The 22,986-nt window shown below is 39.8% G+C and overlaps 1 protein-coding gene across 2 annotated transcripts in view; it reads right to left on the reverse strand.

The window, feature by feature from the left end:
- Window positions 1-22,986, reverse strand: part of PCCA (propionyl-CoA carboxylase subunit alpha) — a 456,600-nt gene that overhangs the window by 324,473 nt on the left and 109,141 nt on the right. For both annotated transcript variants that reach the window (XM_023218016.2, XM_023218015.2), the window contains exon 7: window positions 7,206-7,337. In XM_023218016.2, coding sequence (XP_023073784.1) covers window positions 7,206-7,337 — 132 coding nt within the window. The remainder of the gene's footprint in view (window positions 1-7,205; window positions 7,338-22,986) is intronic.

The raw sequence follows: 22,986 nt of genomic DNA on the forward strand, positions 1-22,986 counted from the left end.
AACTCCTGACCTCAGGTGACCTGCCCACCTCGGCCTCCCAAAGTGCTGGGATTACAGGCATAAGCCACCACGCCTGGATGAAATTCTTTATATACTTATCTATTTTCTCCATATTTTCCTCGGATTTCTTTAACGTATAAATCGTAGTTATCTCAGCCAATTCCAATATCTAAAGTATATGTGGATCTGTTTCTATTGTGTTTTATTTTTTTCTCTTGGTTTTTGGTTTCTTTTGGTATCTTTCATAAATGTGACTAATCAATATGTACTAAATGGCAGACAATGTGTATTAAATAGGTATTATGTATAAAATGTACCTCCTAGAATATTATTTATTCAACAAATACTTAGTGAGCACTGACTAAGCACTGACAATATGTTAGGCACCATGCGCATGTGATACAGTAATAAAGAGAGCAGCATCCCTGCCATCAGAAGCTTGCACTCCAGTGTAGGAAGGAGGCATTTACCTAATACTAAAATGGCCTTTAAGGCCCTAAAAATCTAAGCTCCCTACTATACCATTATCTTTTTGTACCTTATCTCTAAATTGTCTCTCTCTTGACAATTCCAACCACATGCTTCCTTGGTGTTTATTCAGTATCAGGTACACTTCAATCTCAACCAACAATCTTGCACTTGTTATTCTTTCTGCCTAATATGCTTTGCTCTTCTCCAGGATAGCAACAAGACTTGTCCTGCCACTTCCTTAGATGGTCTGCTAAACATGCACTTGGCCCTCTATATCCTTGGGTTCTGTATCCACAGATTAAACCAACCACAGATGGAAAAAACTCAGGAAAAAAAAAAAGAAAGGAAGGAAGGAAGGAAAAATAAAAACACTGCAAATTTTAAAACACAGTGGGACAACTATTCACATAGCATTTACATTGTATTAGGTATTATAAGTAATCTAGAGATGATTTAGAGTATACGGAAGGGCTGCGCGCAGTAGCTCACATCTGTAATCCCAGCACTTGAGAGGCCAAGGCAGGTAAATTATTTGAGGTCAGGAGTTCAAGACCAGCCTAGCCAACATGGTGAAATTTCATCTCTACTAAAAATCCAAAAATCAGCTGGGCATGGTGGCGCATGCCTATAATCCAAGCTACTTGGTAGGCTGAGGTGGGAAAATTGCTTGAACCGGGGTGGTGGAGTGGGGGGAGCAGAGGTTACAGTGAGCCAAGATCATGACACTGCACTCCAGCCTGGGTGATAAAGTGAGACTCCACCTCAAAAAAATAAATACATAAAAATTTAAAAATAAAGTATTCAGAAGGATGAGCATAGGATATATGCAAACACTACCCCATTTCATATAAGGCACTTAAGGATCAATAAGTTTTGGTATCTGAGGGGGTAGGTCTTGGAACCAATCCCTTGTAGATATCAAGAGATGCCTGTATTTAAAATTGTGAATATAGCCCCACCTTCCAGCACTCTCTTTCTCTTATGTTTCAACATAGAACATATTATATGTTTTATTATTTGTTTATCATCTGTTTCCCTCTTCTATAGTGTAAACTCCTTGAGGGCAGAAAAATACGTTCAGTCTTTTTGTTCACTACTATATCAATAGCACTTCAAACAGTGTCAGACAAATAGCATGTACTTGGTAAATATCTACTGAATAGATGAATGAATAAATGATTTAAAATGTGATGAGTTAATGAAGGTCCTAAGAAAAAATACAGCAGAGGGCCTAATCTAATGAAGACAGTTAAGGAATGCCTATGTGAGGAATTTACATTCAAGCCAAGACCTAAACAATGACTAAGAGACAATCAGGAATGAAAACAGAAGCAGTTAGGAGTAAGTACAGAAGTTTCAAGAATCTGAACAATGTCAAGTATGGCGGATACATACAGTGCAAAAGATACACTAGCACAATCACCAGTTTGGAGAGCTAAGCAAAATCCAACCATTTAAAACATTTATATGAGTAGTCATTCAAAAGTTATTAAAGACAGGCATATGATCAAATCTGGATTTTTGGTCACTCAAACTGAAGTATCATGAATTAATGGACGAGAATTCCTATATGCCAACAGTAAACAATTTGAAGAAGATATCAAGAAAGTAATCCCACTTACAATAGCTATGAATAAAATAAAATAAAATACTTAGGAATAAACTTAACCAAAGAAGTGAAAGGTCTCTACAATGAAAACTATAGGCCGGGCACAGTGGCTCACTCCTGTAATCCCAGCACTTTGGGAGGCCAAGGCAGGTGGATCACGAGGTCAGGAGATCAAGACCATCCTGGCCAACATGGTGAAACCCCGTCTCTACTAAAAACACAAAAATTAGCTGGGCATGGTGGTGCACGCCTATAGTGCCAGCTACTCGGGAGGCTGAGGCAGGAGAATCACTTGAACCCGGGAGGTGGAGGTTGTAGTGAGCTGAGATTGTGCCACTGCACTTCAGCCTGGCAACAGAGTGACAATCATCACAGAAATAGAGAAAAAAAATTCTAAAATTTATATAGAATCACAAAAGACCCAGAATAGGCAAAGCTATCCTGAGGAAAAAGAAGGAAACTAGGGGAATCACATTACCTGACTTCAAATTACACTACAGAGCTATAGCAACCAAAACAGCATAGTACTGGCATAGACCAATGAAACAGAACAGAGAATCCAGAAAAAAATGCATACATCTGCAGTGAATTCATTTGACAAAGGTGCCCAGAACATACCTTAGGGAAAGGACGGTATCTTCAATAAATGGTGCTGGGAGAACTGGATAACCATATGTGGAAGAATAAAACTAGACCCTTATCTCTCACCATATACAAAAATCAAATCAAAATCAATTGAAAATTTAAACCTAAAACCTCAAATTATGAAACTACTGAAAGAAAACATTGCAGAAACTCTCTAAGATGTTGGTCTGGGCAAAGATTTCTTGAGTAATACCCCACAAGCACAGGCAAGCAAAGCAAAAATAAACAAATGAGATCACATCCAGTTAAAAAGCTTCCGCATAGCAAAGGCAACAATCAACAGTCCAGAGACAACTCACAGAATGGGAGCAAAATATCTGCAAACCATCCATCTGACAAGAGATTAATAACCAGAATATATAAGGAGCTCAAACAACTCAAGGAGAAAAAAAATCTAATAATCCAATTTTTTAAAAGGGCAAAAGATCTGAATAGACATTTCTCAAAAGAAGACATAGAAATGTTAAACAGGCATACAAAAAGGTGCTCAACATAACTGATCATCAGAGAAATGCAATACAATGAGAAATCATCTCACCCCAGTTAAACTGGCTTTTATCCAAAAGACAGGCAGTAACAAATGCGGGTGAGGATATAGAGAAGAGGGAACTCTTGTATAGTGTTGGGGAGAATGCAAATCAGTAAAGCCACTGTAGAGAACAGTATAGAGGTTGCTCAAAACACTAAAAATAGAGCTGCCATATGCTCCAGCAATCCCACTGCTAGGTATATACCCAAAAGAAAGGAAATCAGTATATCAAAGAGATATCTACACTCCCACGTTTACTGCAACACTATTCACGATAGCCAACATTTGGAAGAAACCTAAATGTCCATCAACAGACGAATGGATTTTTAAAAAGTGGTACATATATACAATGGAGTATATGTACTCCATATATATTCAGCCACCAAAAAGAATGAGGTCCTGTCACTTGCAACAACACAGATGGAACTGGAGGACATTATGTTAAATGAACTAAGTCAGACATAGGAAGACAAACTTGACATGTTCTTACTCATCTGTGGGAGCTAAAAATCAAAACAGTTGAACTCACAGTGATAGAGAGTAGAATGATGATTGCCAGAGGCTGGGAAGGGTAGTGGGGAGGAGGGGGGTGGAGGACGTGGGGATGGTTAATGGGTACAAAACCGGGTCCAGTGAGATAGAATGGGGAAGATCTAGTATTTGACAGCACAACGAAGTGATTAAAGTCAATAACAATTTATTGTCCATTTTAAAATAACTAAAAGTATAATTAGAATGTTTGTAACACAAAGACATTATAAATGCTTGAGGTGAAGAATTTTTTAAAAATTAATCAGATGGAAGCAAGAATGACTACAAGGAGAATAATTAGAAGGCAGATGAAGTAATCCAGACTAGATGACAGTAGCTGGAATTTGGGTTGGTTAGCACAGGCAAAGAAAGAAGTAAATGGATTAGAAAGCTATCTGAGTGAATTCTCCACAGTCACATTTGTTAAGAATTACTGTGTTTCTAGCCACCACCTTCCTAGGCAGAAAAGAATGAAGGATAAGAATTTTAGAGCAGGGATAGGCAAACTTTTTCTTAATGGATCCACATAGTTGAGTCTACTCCACATAGTTGAGTCTACTACTCAGCTCTACCATTTTAGTGGAAAAGCAACCATAGACAATATGTAAAGGAATGAACATGGCTGCCCTCCAATAAACCTTTATTTATAAACATAGGTGTGCATGGGCTGTAGTACCAATCTATAGTTTCAGGAAAAAGATATTCGGATTTTAACTTGTTAGTTTCAAAGTGCCTCAGAGGCATCAAGTAGTAAGCACTATATAGGAAGCAACTGGATATGTAATTCTGAAGTTCAGAAGTGGTATCTAGAACAGATAAACACGTTTGAGATTGGTCAGAAAAGTGGCAACAGGCCAAGTGCAGTGGCTCATGCCTGTAAATCCCAGCACTTCAGGAGGCCAAGGAGAAGGACTGCTTGAGCCCAGGAGTTTGAGACCAGTCTGGGCAACACAGTGAAACCCCCGTCTCTACAAAATATAGAAAGTAGGCAGGTGTGGTGGCACACATCTATAGTCCCACCTATTCAAGCAGCTGACGTGGGAGGGAGGAGCACTTGAGCCCAGGAGGTTGAGGTTGCAGTGAGCCGTGACTGCCACTGCACTCTAGCCTGGGTGACAGAACAAGACTGTGTCTCAAATAATAATAATAAAATAAAAAAGAAAAGGTGGCAATTAATGCTATGAAAAAAAGTAAGAATGCCCAGGGCAAGTTAGCACAATAAAAAGAGGAAATGTCCTACTCAGGACCCAGAATAAAACCCCCATTTAAGGAACAAAGATAGGAAGAACAATCGGGAGGAATCTAAGAAGGGACATTCAAACAAGCCAAAAAACACAAAAACTAGAACTGAGTAATGTGCCAGAAGTGAGTATCTCACGAGGGAAGTATGGACTGACCAAGAGACTCAAATGCTGCTCAGAGATTGATATAAGATCAGAATTCAAGCTTATAGACTGGATTTAACAAAGGGAAGAGGTTGCTGGTAGCTTTGCAAGAGAAATCCAGTAGGAATGAGGAAAGAAGCTAGACAGCAAATTTAAAGATAAAGTGAAAGACACAGAAATGAAAGTGAGGAAGGGCAATTCTAAGAGCTTTGGCACTGAAAGGGAAGAAAAAAAGAAGGTGGCAACTAGCTGTAGAGTGAGAGGGTGATGGTGCTGCTTTATGAATGGAAGAAATGCTTGTTTCTTTCCCACTAAACTGTGAGCACTATGATGCGCAGATTACGTGTATCTCATCACCACATCCTTCCCACACAACTGAGTGAACAATACATTTGTTCACTGAGCATTTTTAATAGCAATGATAACAGAAAGGAGCTAAAAGATGAGGAGAATTTTAAGACACAGAAGGGAGAAAAGATAATCAGTGAAACCACAGCCTGTGAAGGCTATAAAGAATACATTTGGAAAACAGGAGAAACTGGCTTTCCAGAGGATGTGGAACACCTCCTCCTTGTAACAAAGGGGAAGAAACAACATGAATAAACATAGATAAAAGTAAATACAGGTAAATATGGGCAAGAAGCTGAGGATATTTATTAACCAGGGGCCAAGTTTTCTAATTGTCCTCTAATGTATGAAATGATCTTGCACAATGAAGAACAGCCCAACAGAGAATGCCAAAAGTAACAATAAGAAATGCTGAAATGAAGAGTTCCTACAGGCTAACTCAAATCACAAGGTTAAAACTCTACATGATGACACTCTTCTAAATAGAAAAAAATAGAATAATTTTTCATGGGAAAAGGGGAAATTGCATACTTCAATTTCTGCATTTCTCCCTCAGAAGCCTTCAGCTGCAGAAGGCTCTTGCTAAATGTTTGCAATATACAGTTATCTACAGCTATACCACTTTCACCAGAAACATGATTCTAACTTACATATTATGCACATGGAGAGAAGCTCAAGATAAAGATACATAGAGAAACTCACAATATTTAACACATGAAACACATACCACTATTAAATGCAATCCAGAGATCTGACAATACAATTTTTAATCACTAAGCTTTTTCCTATGAAAGTCTGAGTCACTGCTGATTCACAGAATACAATGCTCAAATGGTTTCTCACTCAAACTTATGCTATTTAAAATAATACAAGTTGGCCAGGCGCAATGGCTCACACCTGTAATCCCAATACTTCAGAAGGCCAAGGCGGGAGAATCACTTCAGCCCAGGAGTTTGAGACCAGCCTGGGCAACACAGTGAGACCCTCATCTCTACAAAATAAAAATAATTAGTCAGGTGTGGTGGTGTGTGCCTGTAGTCCTAGCCACTTGGGCGGTTAAAGGAGGGATTCTTGAGTCATGGCAAGAGGATCATTTGAGCCTAGGAGTTCAAGGTTACAGTGAGCTATGATTGCACCACTGCACTCCAGCCTAGGCAACAGAGTGAGACCCCCATCTCTAAAAATAATAAAATAATCCAGTTAAAAACACTGATTTTTGGCCAGATGCGGTGGCTCACACCTGTAATCCCAGCACCCGGGAGGACGAGGCAGGCAGATCACCTGGGGTCAGGAGTTCAAGACCAGCCTGGCCAACATGGTAAAACCCTGTCTCTACTAAAAATAGAAAAATTATTAGTTGGGCATGGTGGCAGGCGCATGCAATCCCAGCTACTCCAGAGGTTAAAGCAGGAGAATCACTTGAACCCTGAAGGTGGAGGCTGCAGTGAACCGAGATTGCATCACTGCACTCCAGCCTGGGTAACAAGAACAAGACTTCACCTTAAATAAATAAATAAATGTAAAAACATTGATTTTTTAAACATATATACATGTATGTATGTGTGTATGTGTATATATGTGTGTGTGTGTATAAATATATCCCAAAAAAGCAGTAGTTACATTTTATCTTATACTTTTGACAAAATGCTTAAAGACATATACAATAAAAGTTAAAATAGCTTCTCACCTTGACTACTCCATCAAAGCCAGGGATTGTATTAACCTCTGCTTTCCTAGCTAATAATTTGCTTTCAATCTTGTCACCCATGGCTTGAATAGCATGTGTGTCAGGTCCAATGAAAATGACATCTTCTGCTGCCTGTGGAGAAAAACAAGTCAAAATTTATAACAAGAACATTACAGAGCATGACGTAGAGTCACAATTTATAAAAATAAAAGCCCATATGTGTATTTTCTAACTATTTTTCTTGCAGAAACAACAGTTTTTGAGCCAACACATTAAAATACTATATTGCATATAGTACATGTGTGGATAGATGCATGCAACAAAGTCAAATGAAAACAACAGACAGCACTGAAGAACTCCTGCTGGGTATAAACAGTGCACCTCCGAAAAGCCACTCTATGACACTGTATTTGTATATAACGTCCTACGCCACCTAACCTAGCCAGTAAGGTCACCCCTAAACACCTTATAAATCTCTGTTTTCAACAGCCTGCAGCATAGTGCCTAGTATAACACGAATATCCATATTTACTGAATACCAATACTGCGCCAGGCTCTGAGCTAAACGTAGGAGGTAACATAGATGAAGATAACAGGATATCAATAATTTCCAGGAAACGTGAACAGATCACTGACACTTCAGAGAAACAGATAAAAGAAAGTACGCCGGGCGCGGTGGCTCAAGCCTGTAATCCCAGCACTTTGGGAGGCCAAGACGGGTGGATCACGAGGTCAGGAGATCGAGACCATCCTGATCTACACGGTGAAACCCCGTCTCTACTAAAAATACAAAAAAAACTAGCCAGGGGAGATGGCGGGCGCCTGTAGTCCCAGCTACTCCGGAGGCTGAGGCAGGAGAATGGCGTGAACCCGGGAGGCGGAGCTGGTAGTGAGCCGAGATTGCGCCACTGCACTCCAGCCTGGGCGACAGAGCGAGACTCCGTCTCAAAAAAAAAAAAAGAAAGTACAACACGTTTACACCCTTGTGACTACAAAAGATGAGTCAAGAATCCAGTGGGAATTTAACTGGGTAGACTTCCAGTTTCAATCAAAACCACTCTGCACAAACCACACTGAGTACCTTGACAATGGATCTACCTCTCTGTTCATGCCACTCTAATAAAAAAAATGCTAATGACTTAAACAGATCTAGAGACAGAACAAAATATGATGCCATTAGCTCCACCACAGGGCATGGTCTAGAAAAGTAATGGGGGTGTTGGCTGAGATAAAGGATGAAGTCATTTCATAAAGAACTGAAGGTAAATATAAAATGGGAAAAACCAGACCTATATGCAGGCCTTCCTCGAGGAAGGCGCCTAACTGCTGATTGCCCTACGACCTTTGTCAGAGTTGGTATAAACAATAAATCGCATATTTCTATATCACTTTTACATGACATGTTCATTCCATGTTAGCAATGCTACCTGCAAAGAATCCTGACTTGGGAAAAAAGGTTCATTCTCCTGATGATCAGGGCAGCTGAGTAGCCTGTTGCTTGGACTGCTCTCCTGGCCATCGTGACCAGGAGGATTAACCCCACCCTGAGCAGCAAGTGGAAGTCGAACAAGGAATACACAAGGAGATAAATATTTAGGAGGTGAGATGTGACTCCAACTTTGCACACGCTGAGCTGAGGTACCTCACAATAGTCAAGCATTCATGTTAAGGAGGCAGATAGAGAGGTATAGAAGTGATCAGACAAGTCCAGGCTGAAATACAGATTTTATCTTTTTTGAGACAGAGTCTCACTCTGTTATCAGGCTGGAGTGCAATGGCACAATCTTGGCTCACTGCAACCTCCAAACTACAGATTTTTAAAGGCATCAAATACAGGATGGAATTAAAAGTTGTGAATGGCAGTCCAGGTGCGGTGGCTCACGCCTGTAATCCCAACACTTTGGGAGGCTGAGGAAGATGGATCACGAGGTCAAGAGATCGAGATCATCCTGACCAACATGGTGAAACCCCGTCTCTACTAAAAATACAAAAAATTAGCTGGGCGTAGTGGCACGCACCTGTAATCCCAGTTACTGGGGAGGCTGAGGCAGGAGAATTGCTTGAACCCGGGAGTCAGAAGTTGCTGTGGGCCGAGATGGAGCCACTGCACTCCAGCCTGGGGACAGAGCAAGACTCCATCTCAAAAAATATATATAAAAATAAAAGTTGTGAATGACATCATTCAGAAAAACTGAGTAGTAAAGCCAATGCATTTAAATTCAAGAGGTATGCTTCTCTCCTACCCAAAAGCAAAACAAAAGAAAAGGGAATTTTTAGACCCGGAGTCTAAAGCATCCATTTCTTTGAGTGACAATGTGGATAATATCTGACTTTTAAGTTTGATTAAAGAATTAAATAATGTACAGGAGGAAAACTATTATTTTCCTTATACCCTTCTAAGTTTATGGCTGCGGCATCTATTACAATAGATTAACCAAAAAAAAAAAAAAGGATACACATTTACTTAATATAAGTTGTAGGTGACACAGGAGCCTGCGTAAGGAAATGAAAATCCAAAGAAACAGTTAAACTTGAGTGTTTTTAGACAAGGCTGATGAAGACTAGAGAGCTAAGGAGAAATGACAGCACAGAGAGCAAGAGGTAAGTGTCATCAACTGGGGACAACTACTCAGACTCCTCTGCATCGTTTTCTCTTTGGGAATGAGGATGCTCCTAACCCTGTCTCTACTAAAAATACAAAAATCAGCTGGGCATGGTTGGTGCGTGCCTGTCATCCCAGCTACTCTGGAGGTTGAGGCAGGAGAATCGCTTGAACCTGGGAAGTGGACGTTGCAGTGAGCCAAGATTGCACCACGGCACTCCAGCCTGGGCAACAGAGTGAGACTTTCTCCAGGAAAAAAAAAAAAAAAAGAGGACACTAGAATAATAAGATAGCTAGGTCCACAGGACTCTAAAATGACATTAGAGGAACCCAAATGCCTAAAATTTGCTGGTGTTACAAGTGGCAGGATGCTAGATAAGAAACCCCTTCAGCCATGAGAGGTGCTTATAAAGTATCTCTCTATCAAATGTTTTTGTATTTGATTTTAGTAGAACCTTATTTTCATGGAAAAAAAAAATCTTATGCAAATCCACAAAAATGTAAAGCACTTAGGAAGTAGCGCTGCTCTGTATGAGGAGATAATAGTGGTAAGCCTACACCTCTATCAATTCTGTGTCTCCAGGTGGATATATGAATCATTTCGGACCAGGACAATGATCATATTCATTTCTCTTTATCCAAAACCTGAAACCCGCTGAACACTAAGCAAAGGCAAGAGGAAACAATCATGCTTCAACCATCAGTTGTCTTTCCGTATTCTCATTTTACTTGCAAAGATGGAAATTTTTATTATAATGCTGCTTTAAAAACGACTATGCCAGGTAGATGTAATCAAGCAATCAGAGTGCCCACACAAAGAATTGAAGAAATAACATAAATGAGAACATCCAAAACACATTATGATTATACAGTAAAACTCCTGATTAACAGGAGCCCAACGACCTGGAACACTGATTAACCAGATTGTTCTTGTGCATTCTAATTTGAGGAAAATTACTCACCCAAAAATGCAAAATTATCAAAAAAAAAAAAAAAAAAAAGCTTACATCAAGTATTTAGTGACTATTTTTTGTCCCACCCAATACAAAAGAAAAATAGCCAGTAGTATGCTGGATAACTACAAATGTTTCAATGACTTAACTTCCTTTTTATCAATGTGTTCTTGGAAGTGCTCCCTAGGTCGGCCTTTGAAAGTAATTAAAGCAAAGTGAGAGAGCAACATTAGAGGCTCGTGGCTCCCATAAATCTGTGACCAAAAAGGATGAGGTCAGGATAAGAGAATATGGCAACTGCAGTGTGATGCAGCATGTTTCAAACGCTTTCAGTTCTCGACCAGGCAGTGGTGTGATGCAGAATAAAAAGCCAAATTTTATCCACTAGTAACCTTCGATACTCTTCTGTTAACCTGGTATTTGTTGTTATCTATCTAATTATCAGCTTCCCTTAATCAATGTAAGTTTTCTGTTATGCAATAGTAACTAAATTTGTTTCCAAAAATATGCTTTTCAAGGTCCTTTCAAATTTACCTTGCATGATGCATATAACATCTGAATGCAAACAAATGTCTTATGACCACAAAAGGTGGGCATTTTTCATCATTAAAGTGATTTATTAAAAAAAAATAATGATAAGCCAAGTGTGCCTGTAGTCCCAGGTACTTGGGAGGCTGAGCCAGGAGTATCTCTTGAGCTCAGACACTGTTCACAGCTGTTGTGCACTACGATGGCACCTATGAATAGCCACTACACTCCAGCATGGGCAACACAGCAAGACAAAAGAAGAGAAAGAAATTATGAAAAGCTGAAGTCACTGACCCAAAATTCTATTCATTTCCTAAATTCTGTGACTTTATGGTTCTGGAAAAATTTTAATAGAAGAATGAGGAAAAGGGTTAGGTTTGAGCAGTATGTTAAGGAAATGAGATTTAATTTACAATAGACTTTATGTCAGGAATGAAGGACAGAAAGAATCATTGTAAAAATTACAATGTATGATACATATTTCATTCTTAGAAATATCACAAGTTAGTAAATTGCTAATTATGAATTCAGATTTTAAAGTGTATACATTTTAGGTTCACCAAGAGTTGCTACTTGGGTAACTACAAAACCAGGGTCAGAAGTAAAAGACAGCCACGGGGCCAGGTGTAGTGGGTCACGCCTGTGATCTCAGCACTTTGGGAGGCCGAGGCAGGTGAACTGCATGAGCTCAGGAGTTTGAAACCAGGCTGAGCAACATGGCAAAAACTTTTCTCTACAAAAAATATAAAAATTAGCCAGTCATGGTGGTGTATACCTGTGGTCCCATGTGGTCCCAGCTACTCGGGAAGCTGAGGTAGGAGGATTGCTTGAGCCCAGTGGGTAGAAGCTGCAGTGAGCTGAGACTGCACCACTGCACTCCAGCCTGGATGACAGAGCAAGACCCTGTCTCAAAAAAAAAAAAAAAAAAAAAAAAAAAAAAAGCCATGGAAAAACAGCTGAACTGTCCAAAAGATCCAGATTGTGGTTTTTAATACTATTTCATGCTAAAAGGAAAAAGTGTTTCTGGTAGAAAAGGCCAGTTCCAGGATTGGTTCAGGGAATATAGCACATCTGATAAACTGAGTCAGAAAGAAAGCTTTCAAAAATTAATGTAGCAGATAGAAAGGAGCACCCACTGAATACAGTGATATCAATAGGAACATTGAAAAGAATACTGGGGAGATTACAGGATTAATTCATTCTTTTCAAGACCTCAGAACAAACCACTCCCTGCTATCTCTATTCAGTGTTTGAACTTTTTGGACATGAGTCACTGATTTTAAAATACATGGCTCTTTAAAAAGCAATGTAGAGAAAAACTAATTTTATACATTAAACTAAGCAAAATAAAAGTATCAAGGTAAAATCCAAAGCATTTTTTTTGTTTTCTGTCTTGATACAAAGTCTCGCTCTGGACTGCAGCAGGAAGATCCTGGCTCACTGCAACCTCCACCTCTGGGGTTCAAGCAATTCTCCTGCCTCAGCCTCCCAAGTAGCTGGGACTACAAGTGCCCCCCACCATGCCCAGCTAATATGGTTTTGTATTTTTTGTAGAGACAGGGTTTCACCATGTCGGACGAGCTGGTCTCGAAATCCTGACCTCAAGTGATCCACCCGCTTTGGCCTCCCAAAGTTCTGGCATTACGGGTGTGAGCCACCATGCCCAGCCTCAATACAATGTTTTTATAAGGCAAAAAAAAGGGACCAGAATAACATCCGTGGCGGGGGGTGGGGGGGGGGAAGCACAGGACAAAAACATACCAACACAATAGATCAAAACTATCATCTAATTTTTTTTTTTTGAGACGGCATCTCACTCTGTCACCCAGGCTGGAGTGCAGTGGCGCAACCTCGGCTCACTGCAACCTCCGCCTCCCAGGATCAAGTAATTCTCCCCCCTCAGCCTCCCAATTAGCTGGGACTACAGATGCACATCACCACACCCGGCTAATTTTTTTTGTATTTCTAGTAGAGACAGAGTTTCATTATGTTGGCCAAGCTGGCCTTGAACTCCTGATCTCATGATCCGCCCACCTTGGCCTCCCAAAGTGCTGGGATTACAGGCATGAACCACCATGCCCGGCCTATCATCTAACATTTCAAAACAAGTTAAAAGACATTTTTAAATGACACATAACATAAAATAGTATAAATCAGATTTAGAAAAGCTCAGAAATGCAGAAAGGAGATGACAGTTAGAATTAGAAATGAAAAAGAAAATCAGTCCACAAATGAAAACAGCTACAAAGAATTTAAGAGTGAATAAGGAAAACAGACAATGCCTTATGAGAAACACAAAGTGAAAATAAAAATATTTAACTTAAATATAAAAAAATGAATAAACAATACAGGAAAAGATGACAAATATTGCAGATAAAAAAGAACATCCAACATATGAATAATAGGAATCCTTGAAGAGAACCAAAGCAAAAAAAGAGCAAATATTAAAAATATAACTCAAGAAAATTTACTTGAACTAAAAATACATATTAAAAGGCCACACTACAGGAGAAATTCATTCCAGGAAGACCAACATACCAAGAAAAAATGCTAGCAATAATACTTAAGTAAATGAGAAAAAAAAAAAGGTAACTATACAAAAGAGAAATTTAAATAATCATCAGACTTTGACAGCAACATTTTGTGCCAAAAGAAAATGGAATAATAAACACTTTTGAGTAAGAAACTCAAGGGAAGAAAGTATGAGCTAAGAATTTTACTTATTTTAATTTTGGGGAAGAGGGTCTTGCTCTGTCGCCCAGCCTGGAATGCAGGGGTGCCATTATAGTTCACTGCAGCCTCAAACTCCTGCGCTCAAGTGATCCTCCCGTCTTGACCTCCCAAGTAGCTAGGACTACAGGCGTGTACTGTTGTGCCCAGCATTTTTTTTTTTTTTTTTTTTTTTTGGTGGGGCAGAGATGGAGTCTTGCTATGTTGCCTATGACGGTCTGAAACTCTTGGCCTCAAGTGATCCTCCTGCCCCAGCCTCCCAAAGTGGTGGGACTGCAGGCATGAGCCACCAGGCTGAGTCAAGCTAAGCAATTTTAATCCATATTTTATAGTCGGTGCAACTATAAAAGGCAGAGAAAATGTAACAACATGCAAGAACTCATAAACTCTGAGAAGTCCAATACAGCAGAGGTTTGCAAACTAGTGTGTAGGCCAAATCTGGCCCATTCACTGCCTGCTTTGGGTTTTTTTGTTTTTTGTTTTTTGTTTTGAGAGGCAGTTTCACTCTTGTAGCTCAGGCTAGAGTGCAATGGTGCAATCTCAGCTCCCTGCAACCTCCACCTCCCAGGTTCAAGCGATTCTCCTGCCTCAGCCTCCCAGGTAGCTGGGATTACAGGCATGCACCACCATGCCCAGCTAATTTTGTATTTTTAGTAGAGATGGGGTTTCACCGTGTTGGTCAGGCTGGTCTCGAACTCCTGACCTCAAGTGATCCGCCCACCTCAGCCTCTCAAAATGCAGGGATTACAGGCAAGAGCCACCATGCCCAGCCTCACTGCCTGTTTTTGTACAGTTCGTGATCTAAGAAAAGATTTTGCCGGGCGCGGTGGCTCAAGCCTGTAATCCCAGCGCTTTGGGAGGCCGAGACGGGCGGATCACGAGGTCAGGAGATCGAGACCATCCTGGCTAACACGGTGAAACCCCGTCTCTACTAAAAATACAAAAACTAGCCGGGCGAGGTGGCGGGCGCCTGTAGTCCCAGCTACTCCGGAGGCTGAGGCAGGAGAATGGCGTAAACCCGGGAGGCGGAGCTTGCAGTGAGCTGAGATCCGGCCACTGCACTCCAGTCCAGGCGACAGAGCGAGACTCCGCCTCAAAAAAAAAAAAAAAAAAGAAAAGATTTTACTAATTATTGGGTGGGGGTGGGGAGGAGGCAAATTTTTTTTTAAATACTGTATCATTACGTGTGAAAATTATATGAAACTGAAACGCAGCCATTCTCACAGTTTACACTGTCTGTGATTGCTTTCTCACTACAAGAATAAGAATGAGTACCAGCAGAGATCATACGGCTTACAAAGCCAAAAATATTTACCCTCCAGCTCCTTACAGAAAAAATTCGCCCACTCCTGTACTAGAGAAGGAGCTTCAGGAAACTAAAATGACAAACGAGACATCAACATAAAGAGCCAGGAGTTACTTGTAGAGCTAAAACTAAATGAAAGCTAAGGAGATATATGTATAAAAACCTTATAGATAACAGCCACACTTTCTGACAATATAGATATAGTACAACTTTTTTTTAATATTAGAGGAAGATTATGTACAAATACATTTGTAATGTTTCTAGTAATCATATTGGCAGTGGTATTAACATTGTTATCCTGAGATTGCTCTGTGTATAGCACAGGAGGAGACAAATAAGCAATTGTGAGATACTCTAATTCTGTCATTTCCCCTGTCCTTGAGAGTGAGAACTCCGAATCCGGAAGAATGAAGATACACAGGGGCAACAAAGAAGAGGTTAAAGTTCTGCAATTCTGAATTGTAATGGAAAATACTGCTATGAACACAGGAGTTACTTTGTCTCACATAAAACATAGACTTTATTTAATTATACTTTTATATTGTTATATATATTATATATGAGGAAAATGTTATGTGTATGTTATTAATACAGTATGATTATTATAATATAAATTTGTTTTATACACATACCATATTTTGGATTGCGGTTGGCATTATATTTAAACATATTTATATAGTAAATATATTGCCATATGGTCTATATTTTATTAATACAATATAGTTAAGATAACATATTGTATTATAAGCAATATACATATATAACATAAAACATATGTTAAAAACCTGTTTATATATGTATATTTTATTTCCTAGCCCTGGTAACTAAAAAGGCTTAAAATGACCAATCAGTAACAATGACCATGCCTAGTACTCCAACTGTGATCTCCAAATACCATTAGAAGAAGCCAAGGCGTTGTGAAAAGATGGCTGATTAAAGAGTTGAACAGAAGGCCAGGTGCTGTGGCTCACGCCTGTAATCCCAGCACTTTGGGAGGCCAAGGTGGGTGGATTACGAGGTCAGGAGATCGAGACCATTCTACCTAACAAGGTGAAACGCCGTCTCTCCTAAAAATACAAAAACAAAAGTAGCCGGGCGTGGTGGCGGGCGCCTGTAGTCCCAGCTACTCAGGAGGCTGAGGGGGGAGAATGGCGCGAACCCAGGCGGCAGAGCTTGCTATCAGCCAAGATCGCGCCACTGCACTCCAGCCTGGGTGACAGAGCAAGACTCCATCTCATAAATAAACACAGAAAGAACAAAGAAAGAAAGAAAGAAAAGAAAGAGTTCTTCCTTCCTTCCTCTCTCTCTTTAAAATAAAATAAGGGAGGGAGGGAGGCAGGAAGGAAGGAAGGGAAAATGTAAAACATGAGCCTGGAATGTCCAGTCAGATCAGACAGCAAGGCAGCTAGAGAAGACTATGAGGTCAAGTCAAAAAGACCCGTGAGTCAACTTAGGCCCCACGGACTAAAGAGGAACAACTTGAGTTCATTAGTAATTTCAACGATATGACTTCATAGTGATTTTGTTTAAAAGAATTGGTTAACTTTGAGGGGTGATAAGGAACCAATCATTACTTTAGAAATAGTAAATAAAGGTAAAGAATTAAGCATTTATCTTGCTTTTCATATATGAATTGTACCAGTGGTAATAAAACAGTAAATGAGAAGAAGTGTTTCTTTCTAAATATATTCCAATTAACTAATGAAAAAAATGTTAGCATTAAACTACCAAAATTTTGTAATCCAATAAATTACTAGATATGGGCAGTAAGCATCAAAGTCTGTTTATATCTTAAAAACAGCTAAAAAGACATTATGTGCCTCCTATAGTCTTGATCAAAGGCATCATATCCAAGTCTGATCTCCTCTCTGAATTCAAGTGCCAATTTGTAGGAAACGCCAAGAATGGGGGAACCACTGAGCTATACCATCGCCATGCAGTGAGCTAAGTCAAGACTGGGGGAACTCTGTAAGTCAAACATCCAAGTTCTTCAACAGGTAAGTCGTAAAGAAAAGGAAGCAAGGGGAGCCTATAGACTAATATTTTAAAAACTTACCGAATTTAAAAATAAATGGACAAAACTTAAATACTGTGTCCAAGGTGGCACATTTGGACAATAAAATTATTTTTAAATGCAAAAAAAAATGATTACCATAAAAGCCAAAGGAATGGGTATGTTTAGAGAGAGGCTAGAGGTTAGCACTGAGATGCGTCACATGACCAGGCCTTCCAGGATTCTGGGTAAACATCTGCATCTGGACCTATTTCATGATTTCAAAATTGTTCCCCCTATAATAGTTCATTAAGCCACACATTTGTTTTATATAGTTCTCCTGTAACTGTCTTTTACTTTACAATAAAAATTTTGAAAACTGGCCGGGCGCGGTGGCTCAAGCCTGTAATCCCAGCACTTTGGGAGGCCGAGACGGGCGGATCACGAGGTCAGGAGATCGAGACCATCCTGGCTAACACTGTGAAACCCCGTCTCTACTAAAAATACAAAAAACTAGCCGGGCGAGGTGGCGGGCGCCTGTAGTCCCAGCTACTCCGGAGGCTGAGGCAGGAGAATGGTGTAAACCCGGGAGGCGGAGCTTGCAGTGAGCTGAGATCCGGCCACTGCACTCCAGCCCGGGCGACAGACCGAGACTCCGTCTCAAAAAAAAAAAAAAAAATTGAAAACTATTTCAGAGTAGCCACCAACTTATAGGAGTGAATCAACACACGGACTAGGAGCAGCTTCAGCAGCTCCATGCCCAGTGAAGTGTTTCTGAAGCCAGTTTGCCAGCCTCTTCCAGGGACTTTAGGCTTAAAAAAAATTTTTTTTTTTAAAGTACATTCTTACGTTTGGCTGGGATGCTTCAGTAAAGATTCTCATTTTGTACAAAGTGAACCATGGTGAAATGTTTACTAGCACTAAAGGTTAAATGTGCCAACTGAACACCAGGTGTGGCGGCTCACGCCTGTAATTCCAGCACTTTGGGAGGCCGAGGCGGGCGGATCACCTGAGGTCAGGAGTTTGAGACGAGCCTGGTCAACATGGTGAAATCCTGTCTCTAATAAAAATATAAAAAACAGCCAGGCGTAGTGGTGTGTGCCTGTAATCCCAGCTACTTAGAAGGTTGAGGCAGGAGAATCACTTGAGCCGGGAGGTGGGGGTTGCAGTGAGCCGAGATTATGCCATTGCACTCCAGCCTGGGTAACGAGAGCGAAATTCCATCTCAAAAAAAAAAAAAAAAAGTGGCAACTGCAAAGTATGAAAACATTTGGACATGGACAGCCAGAACAGGAACCCACCTCTGCAGCATCACCATGTCCAAAACACTCAAGCTTTTCTCTTTAATCAGAGATTCAATCTTACTCCTGGGTTGCAAAGAAAAAGAATGTTCCCATTGCCATGAGTGCTGCTGAAATCACAGATGAGATGAGACTACACTATCTGAGCAACAGAACATCAGGCCACCTGTACCAGTATTACGGAGACCAGCTCTGTAAAGGCCTGGGTACCATCAAATCAGTGATGAAATGAGAAGCAAATGAATACCGAACAACTCATACTCCTCCCTCTTTCTTCCTTACCCTTTTACTACCTCCACTTTATGCTCCTGTGGCAAGCTGTGCAACACTGTGTATTGAGTGCCAGGAGCTATATGCTGTTCTGTAAATGGGCAGACACACCTACAAACAGATTTCTTATTGAATGTGAATAGTTTGGGTTTCCAGCAAGGCCATTTCTGGCACTCCTATGCAATATTACTCAGACTTTTATTTTTTTTTTTTTTTGGAAAACCAGTTTAGCACCGGGATGGAATACGGGGCATGTTAGTAACTGGACTCCAAAGAGTTATTACGTACAAGAATGGCCCCTTCTCCCAGCTTTTAGGTGTTAAAATCTACTTTGGTGGTTGCTTTTTAACCTGAACTCAGTGTACTTTAAACAATAATCATTACGAATAAAAGGCAAGGGCTGGGCACAGTGGCTCATGCCTGTAATCTCAGCACTTTGGGAGGCCAGGGTGCCTGGATCACCTGAGGTCAAGAGTTTGAGACCAGCCTGACCAGCATGGTGAAACCATCTCTACTAAAACTACAAAAATTAGCTGGGCATAGTGGCATGCTCCTGTAATCCCAGCAACTCAGGAGCTGAGGCAGGAGAATCTATTGAACCTGGGAGACAGAGGTTGCAGTGAGCCAAGATCACACCACTGTGCCCCAGCCTGGGCGACAAAGCAACACTCTGTCTCAACAAATAATAATAAAAATAATAAAAAGTAAAATGCAGGAGTTCAAGATCAGCCTGGACAACATAGCAGGACCCTGTTTCTACAAAAAAATTTAAAAAATTAACCAGGCATGGTCCCAGCTACATAGGAGGCCAAGGCAGGAAGATTTCTCGAGCCCAGGAGGTCAAGGATGCAGTGAGCCGTGTTCACACCACTGTACTCAAGCCCGGGCAACAGAGCAAAAGCCTGTCTCAAAAATAAATATATAAAAATAAAAGATAAGGAGAACATTTTAACCCTGAGAGGGGAGAAACATTCCTAGTGTCATTTTTGTGATCCTGGGTAAATTCCAGTCTCCTGGATAAGGATGTGCACTGGTACTAGTCAACACTGCACTGGAAGTCCTCAGTCTGTGCAATGGGGACAACACTTTAGAGAAGACTGTAATAAAACTCTGTATTAATTTTCCCCAACACTGACTGTGGAGCATCAATAAAGGGAGGAAGGAGAAGAATAACCTAGAAGAGGATGCCCTCAGCCTCTCACCTACTACATTTATAGGAGTCATTTTCTTTAACTGTTATCAGCTCATTGTAAATTAAAACCCAATTTAGCTGATTCATTAGGATAAGAATATAAAGGAATGTAATTGCTATAGCAGATGGGTAGTGGAAGGGGGCAAAGGTTCTATTATTTTAAAATTCAAAAATAAAAATTTATAAACCCACATGATTTTTAAATTTGTTTGGGATGCTAATTGCAAGTTCAATTAAAATCGAATAACATACAAACTGTATTTAAGTTATTGTACACTATATGCTATGACTTGGTTTAACGAAAGGAACCTGTGTCTTTTTCTTTCAGTATTACTGGGATCTGGATTTCATTTAGTCTAATGTATATTCCATATTAAGTGTCTACTGGCACAATGCACTGAAGTAATACTATTATTTCCAGATGATAGCTATGTACGGTGTTTAGTTAGGGAAAGAGAACAGTGGTAACTTTCCACGCTGTAACTGTTGGCAGAAGTCAAGTTTCCTACTTATCTTAAGGAATATATTAGAGTTAAATATAAAATCTTGTTTCTCCCACACTGATGGGGAGTGAGCATTACAGCAATAGAACACTTTCTATTTTTAATATCTGGCAATTGAATGATTTCCATTTCTACTTTTTAGCTAACATTAAGTCAGAAAATTGCTCAATTTCTTTTATTAAATGTTTCAGGTTTCTGACCAAGGTACTTAGAGCAAACAAGAGTTTTTTGGTATTGATTACTTTAATAAAAACCATTTCAACAAACAAACTATAAATAGCAATATCTTCGTACTTTCCTGGTAAGCTTTTCAAATTTATGGAGGAAATTTTTTATTTTAAAAAATTTGAATTACTATATTCTTTATTAATTTTGGCAATGTTCTTTCTATTCCTAGAAGACTAAGATTAAAGTCTGTTAGTGCTTTCCATTTCTTTTGTGCATAGTTGATGTCTTCTTTTTATTTCCCTATAATCAGCACTGATACCACTTTCAGGGTCTTGCTGATTGTAAAGAAGAAAGCCTGGGTGGATAAGCCTCACATTCTTCACTCTTTGTGCAGATCAGGATACTAAAAAGAGATGAGTTAACATAAACCTGAGTGGGCTGTTAACCTTTTTTCTCTTTGGGAAATGTAGATGCAATAACATTTCCAGCTGAAAGACTTATTCTGAGTTCCTAATGTTAAAGAATGCAAATGAAGTATTTTGTCTTCTCCGCGCCTGGAGGTGTTAGGTAAGAAAATAGAAAGAGGTTTCTAGGATTCATTTCACAGATTTCCTTTATCATGGAAAACCTTAGACTGGTTGCACTGACAAGAATCAAAGAAAGACAATATAGAAGACACCCAGAGAAAGTTCAATAACTTGTTTAGCAATAACACTGAGAAAATTTGAGTTAACAAAAACAAGCTTTGGGATGAATTTTAGCCTCCCTCCTTTAAAGAAATGCTAGCTTTAATACTAGAACGCTAATGAAAATATGTTGCCAAATACTGTTAATCAGTTTAAATAATACTAAATTTCCTTAGGTGAAATTCTTAAATGTATCACTCAGCTGTTTTTCAGAAGTTTCTTTCTGCTTTACATAATAATGGCAATAATACTTTAAACATATTGATACAAATTTTAGTTTTTCTTTTAGATGTATCTTTTAAGAAGATAAGGTAAGAAGAAGGTAAGAAGGTTCACATTTAAATATGGTATACATTGCTAAGGTCCTCCTCATAGAAGCTGATCACAGGAATTTGTTTGGAAGTTGTAATTTCTTTCCTCTATACCTCATATAAAATACTTTTATTTTACATCCCTACAATTTGAATATTTAAAATGGGCTGTTTTCATTTCTCCCTGATTGAATTCTTTTTATTGTTTCATGAACAGGAAAACTAATTGGTACCTTTTGGTAGCAAAATAATATTTTTCCAGTTAGACTTTGGAATATAACTTACAACAACTCTGAATATAATTAGCAATTTTACAGTTTAAGCAAAAAAAAATGAAGATTTGATAACACTTCACTTAGCTTGAGGGTCTGTTGCTGTAAATGCCCAATGCCACCCCTTCCGGCTCATGCCTCACAGTCCACTTACACTTAGTGAACTGCTAAGAGTGAAAAAGAACAGGAAGCTGGTAAACTGGTGAAAGGCAAGAGATCTTTTGTTTAGTCCGTCAGATCAGATATTAAGTTTAATTTTACAGCCGGGCGCAGTGGCTCACGCCTGTAATCCCAGCTCTTTGGGAGGTCACGGTGGGCAGATCACAAGGTCAGTTGTTCGAGACCAGCCTGGCCAATATGGTGAAACCCGCCTCTACTAAAAATACAAAAAAAAATTAGCTGGGCATGGTGGCGCACACCTGTAATCCCAGCTACTCAGAAGGCTGAGGCAGGAAAATTGCTTGAACCCAGGAGGTGGAGGTTGCAGTGAGCCAAGGTTGCACAACTGCACTCCAGCCTGGGTGACAGAGGGAGACTCTGTCTCAAAAATAATAATAATAATAATTTTACAACTTTTTAATTGGCTTTGTATAGTCTCTGAATTGTGTGCTTTTTCTATTTTCTTTGAAAATATTTACAATTTCGGCCGGGCACGGTGGCTCAAGCCTGTAATCCCAGCACTTTGGGAGGCCGAGACGTGCGAATCACGAGGTCAGGAGATCGAGACCATCCTGGCTAACACGGTGAAACCCCGTCTCTACTAAAAAATACAAAAAAAAAAACTAGCCGGGCGAGGTGGCGGGCGCCTGTAGTCCCAGCTACTCCGGAGGCTGAGGCAGGAGAATGGCGTAAACCCGGGGGACGGAGCTTGCAGTGAGCTGAGATCCGGCCACTGCACTCCAGGCTGGGCGACAGAGCGAGACGCCATCTCAAAAAAAAAAAAAAAAAAAAAAAAAAAAAAAAAAA

The sequence above is a fragment of the Piliocolobus tephrosceles genome, chromosome X (assembly GCF_002776525.5).
Source record: "Piliocolobus tephrosceles isolate RC106 chromosome X, ASM277652v3, whole genome shotgun sequence".
NCBI lineage: Eukaryota > Metazoa > Chordata > Mammalia > Primates > Cercopithecidae > Piliocolobus > Piliocolobus tephrosceles.